Below are 5596 nucleotides of genomic sequence, written 5' to 3' on the forward strand. Positions count from 1 at the left end.
TTGTTGTCCTTAATCCCCTTTCCAAAATGCCAACACTTGCCTTCTTCGTCCTTTATGAAGACCATCGCAAATCTTGCATGTTTAGTGAATTACTTCTGATAGTCACATCTCCTTCTCTAGACTACGGAGTTCCTCTTTTCATTTACATACAAACGAGGATAAACTCCTCCCGAACTTCTTTACTGAATCCATAATAAAATTTATTTTTCCTTATCTTGGCTCATACAGAACCCACCAATCTTAGCATTACCTTGCAACATGAACGTTGCCAATCTCACTTTTCTATCTTCAGGGCAATCTGTTACCCTGAAGTACTCTTCAACCAAGCTTAGCCACCTCTCCGTACCAACTGGATTTGTAATTCCTTCTAAAATTGTGGCTCCTATGCCTTCACTTTCTCAATACCAACTTGTTTCTCCGCGATTTCCTTAATGTTTGCGTAACTCATCCGAGCAACACCTCTTTCCTTCCTCTCCTCGTCTCAAGTATGATTTGGATTACTTTCTACAAGAACAACTTAAAAAATTTAACTCAACTTTTTCCACCATAACACCTTACAATTTACTTTCATGCCCAAACAAAGGTCAACTTCACCCCAAAGTCGCTTCTTACAACTAAGTGGAGGCGTGTCACCTAGACCTTCAATGCCTACCACGCCGTGTAGGAAACACCAAACGCATAGTAAGCGGAATAAATTCTCTTTTGCAGCCTTAGTGCATGGCTTACACGTAAAGCTTTCTTAAAACAGCTTACCATTGTATATCGTCTGGTAATAACCTATCCATTGTAATTACCTTTGCGATACTTAAAACGTCAAAGATACATTTACAAAATAATTTAATTATTTTACTTTTTCATTACAATTTTCCTAAATTAAAAATGGTTTAATTTAAACTAGCTTCCGTAAGGTTAAGTTAAAAATTAATAAAAATAATTAATTGGTTTAAGTTTTTTAATTGTTTACAAATACATAGAAAAATAAACAAAATGATACTAATAGACGTTGATAGACACTAATATATATCTATCAATGTTAATCAAAATTTACTATATTTATAAATATTATCATTAATTTAAATTTTGCTGTTTAAAACAGTTTCACCAAATTAAACAGTCTAAATATATTTGTTTATATTACAATAGAAAGAAATGACAGTTTTAGTAATCAGTGAAGTTTATGTTAATTGTTTTATCCTAAATTTGTTTGGAACAATTTAGGATGAGAAGTCATATCCTTTCTATACATAGACAATAACATTAACGTAAATTTAAATTATTCTTTTAAGTCAAATACAAAAATGGTTAACAATAGATATCTAATTAATGCATGGATATCATTTCCTTATTGAAGAGGAAATTTTATATTATGCGCAACACAAAATTAGGTAGGAGATTATTTTTTTTAATTAAAATCCTACCATTCCGTTTCTTCAATTTCTTGCCAGTGCTATAAGTACGTATATTTATTCTCACATATGTACTTGCCAAAACATCAATTGCAACAAATAAATTGATAAAAAAAAAAGTGTGTTTGGTTAAAAATAAAATGATGATGAGAAATGTGGTCGTTTTGTGGCTTGCCACAATGGTTTTAGTTGAGGGTGAAGTTTCGAAGTGGTTGAAACCTCCACCGAAACCTTCGAGGTATTTTGTTCATGTGGTAAATGGGCTAAGCTACCAAAGTTTAGATGTGCATTGCCAATCCAAGAACGATGATTTGGGATATCATCATTTGGTTAACCGTGGAGATGAGTACCAATGGAACTTTGAAGAAAACCTTTGGGGAACAACCTTGTTTTGGTGTAGATTGGAGAAGCCGGATGCATATGTCGCTTTTGAAAGCTTTTGGCCTGAAACAAGGAACGTTTGGCTTCGTGATAGATGCGGGAATCAAGGAACTTGTATTTGGACTGCTAAAGACGATGGAATTTATTTGAGAAACATGCCTACTAATGTTGATGAATTTGTTCACAAATGGATCCCTAAATAAGAATAGGGATTCAAAATAAGTCAATCGTATTGATCGAGAGTATTGAATAAAATAATAATTTAATATTAAATATTAAATTTAATTAATTAAATGCTTTAATTAATTATTTAATTCTTATTTTATTTATAGTTTTATATTGTATGAATATATTTTAAATTAGTTTATTGGATTAATTAAATTACAAACTTCGTATAACTAAATAATATTTTGATAGTGGAAAAACACGACATCAACATAGTGAATTTATCGATATAATTATATAATTATATAAGTTTCCTACATATCATGCGTTTGAATTCTAGAAGCGCAATAATTTTCAGCATTTTGAACCACCGAGACGTCGAGAGTTCGAACTCCACCAGACGCAAAATATTCCGAATATTTTCAAATCAATTTGTCCGCGAGTGCGTCCCACGTTTGGCTGTCAACATGGTGCCACGTGTCGACGTCTCCTCATCATCCGCGCTCCTCTCCCACATCACGAGTTTGAATCTCCGCCTCTGCAATTTATTTTCTGAAGAACTTTTCAGTGGCATTCTCGTAAATGTTTACCAACTTTCCGAAAATATAACAAATTCAAATGACCGTTTCGAATCCCATGGACGGTTTTCTGTTATTTTCTCTGTATATACCCTAATTTCCTCTCAATTCACAAAATAACTCCAAATTTCATCAGGAAGAAAGTTCTTCGATAGTTGCAAATATAGCAATTATATTCAAAATAATTAAGTATATAACAACATTTTAAAAAAATTGCAAATATATCAAAATCTGTCAAAATCTATATAGAAGTATATCACTGGTAGACCATGTAACAAATATTGGTCTATTATGATAAACCATAAGAGTCTATCAATAGTAGAACTCTATCACCGATAGATTTTGCTATATTTACAATTTTTTAAAAATATTGCTATTACTTAATAATTATTCTAAAAATTGCTACCCATTATAATTAACCTTCTCATTTTCTACAAATTTCCAATCTAATTCTAATAGAGAATTTTTAAGCGTTAAGAGGGCGATGAGTATTTCAATTTATTGGAGAATCTTTCTTGTAGTTTTTCTTCAATTTAGCATGTTGAATCTTTAATTTTCTTGTATCAAGAACAATTTCTACTTTCAATTACAAGTATTCTTTGCAAATTAATTCTTGAATTTGTTCTTGATTGATCAATTTGTATGTAAGGTACTTTTTCTTCAAAAAAATAAATTGCAAGATTGATTTAATTATATTTGTCTACAAGATATTCATATCGTTCTTGCATGTAATCAACATGTTAAATCTTGAAGATTGTTTGTCTTAATGCTTAGATAAATCGCCTTGTTCTTGGCAAACTATGAACTTAATTCCATCAATATTTACGTGCACACTTAAATTCATTTAAATCATTGTTGCAGTTTGTTTCTCTAAAAAGAGCATGATTGGACATGAATTGTTGTTGCAAGAATTAACAATAAATGCTTGTGTGTGATTATCTCTTTTCCTTGAATCTAGTTAAGCCATGCTTACTTGATTTATTTTTTGGTTAAGATCTTGATTCTCACATATCTTTGATCAATGGCATGTGTAGACAGAGCAATTCTCATATACATGTGTTTTATCTTTCTATTTTAATTAGAGGATTGTTAATCAAGGTTCTTACAAGAATCAAGCAAGTTGATCTTGCAAGAACCTTGATCAAGAATCTCATTTTAAAGAAAAAGTCATTCATACTTCCTTTAGTTCAATAATAAGAATTGAATAATGTCCATTGCCCATCGCCTCATTTCTCTCATAGAATTTCATTTTTACTTTTTTTTTTGGGTCGAATTTGCATTTCAAATTTCCTTAATTCTTGGTTACAAATTGATATTCCCTACATTTTCTTTTATGCTTTCTTTTTTCTACTAACCACTTTCTTTTCAAGCTTTGGTTTTAAGAATTTTTTTAGCGATCATTCCCTTAGATTCGACACACCTACTTACCATCGAGCTATGGTAGAAAGTAAGGGCAAGCAACCTACCCGTAGCAACTCTCATTTCATTTTTGAACATATTATTGCATGATTCTGACGACCATACCAATACATTTTGCTACACACATTCTTTTACCTTGCCAATCTATGAATAGCATGATACAAAAGAACCACATCCCTATTTTATTGTGTTGTAGTGCTATAATTGCAGAATTTTAGGTAAAAGAAGTGAAGCTCGGCAATATAACGTTTATGCCAGGAGACGCGTTTAGCTACGCAATGACAAGCAAGTAAGCTAAGCGATATGGAACACTAGCAGATAAAATTGGTTGGTGCAAAAGTCAGACACTACAAGAAAGAGCTTTTTTAATAGCCTTTAAGGATAACCCATTTTAAATTGGGCTATTGAAAAGAAAAAGAAAAAGAAAAGTGGGAAATAGAAAAATTTATCCCACCCAATATTTTTCTCCTTTGGAGTCATTCACGCTTTTTCTCTTTTGCTCAAGTAGACCACCCACGCAACTAAAATGATGAGACAACGCTTTCATCTCTTTTGTTGTGATACGCACCCATGTTCCGTCCACACGACTGTCGTTCAACAGACGACAATGTCGTCATGGTCTCTATCCAATCGCCAACGCTGAAGCTCTGGCACCACCATCGTCTACAAGGGTTTCGCTTAAGGTTCTTCGAGGTTAGTCTTCTTCTTCCTTTCTTCATCCACGTCAATCTATAGAGAGAAACAGGAAGCCAAAACCGAAATCTCTCTCTCTCTCTGTTTCACTTCCAAGGCTGCCGACCAACTTCCTGTAGAAGAAGCAATCCTTCTCAAGTTCTTGAAGAAGCTTGTGATATCAAGGTTTTTCTCTACTTCTACTTCTCTTATTTTCTCTCCTTTTCTCTTTCTTTCTCAAGAAACCAAATTTTTTTTTTGACAAAATTAGTTTAACATTCCTTGTTTATTTTTTTTTGTTTTTTTTTTTGTTATTATCAATCTCTGTATTTTACACTTTGCCTGAGTATTAAATCTGTATTCTACACTTTTAAAGTTCAAAACACTCTTGCAGGAAAGAAAGGTATAATAATGTTCTTATTTGTAAATGTATAGTATTTGGATGTTACATATAGACATATAACATGTATGAAAGAAACGTAAATGTAAAAACTGGGATTACAAGTTTCAATATATAGTTTCCTTTTGGAAAGGACATATTATAAACTCAATGCCATAAAAAATTAACCAACTCCTTCAGGGAATTGAATCATTTTAAAGGATGTATCTGTCACTTAATTCTGACAAAAGGAACCTTTCGACCAGTTGAGAGTGTTTCATTCATTTGGGCAATTTGAAGTAAGAGTTGATTGATTTTTGGAAATAAAATTATGTAAACTAACTTCTATATTTAAACAAACAAAATGAAGTAGTGAAGTGTTAATTAAAGGATTGTTTCTGAAATTTGTACTTAATTCTGTTCATAGTTCTCATCTTATTGAAACCATTGAAAATTCTAATCAAATACTAAATAGTAAACACAAACAATTTTTTATTTCTTTCATTTTCTCAATCCCTAGGTTCTTTTTTATTACATTACTGATTTTATTTGATTTGGTGAAATTGAATTATAATGAGAAATCGAAGTACAGTAAC

The 5596-nt window shown here is 31.7% G+C and overlaps 1 protein-coding gene across 1 annotated transcript; it reads left to right on the top strand.

The window, feature by feature from the left end:
* The first annotated feature begins 1585 nt into the window (after positions 1-1585).
* LOC103500543 (S-protein homolog 1-like) lies at positions 1586-1990 on the top strand. The gene has a single exon (XM_008463893.2). It carries the CDS (start codon positions 1586-1588, stop codon positions 1988-1990), a length of 405 nt encoding a protein of 134 aa, XP_008462115.2.
* Positions 1991-5596: the final 3606 nt, after the last annotated feature.

The sequence above is a fragment of the Cucumis melo genome, chromosome 1, assembly GCF_025177605.1.
Source record: "Cucumis melo cultivar AY chromosome 1, USDA_Cmelo_AY_1.0, whole genome shotgun sequence".
Lineage (NCBI taxonomy): Eukaryota > Viridiplantae > Streptophyta > Magnoliopsida > Cucurbitales > Cucurbitaceae > Cucumis > Cucumis melo.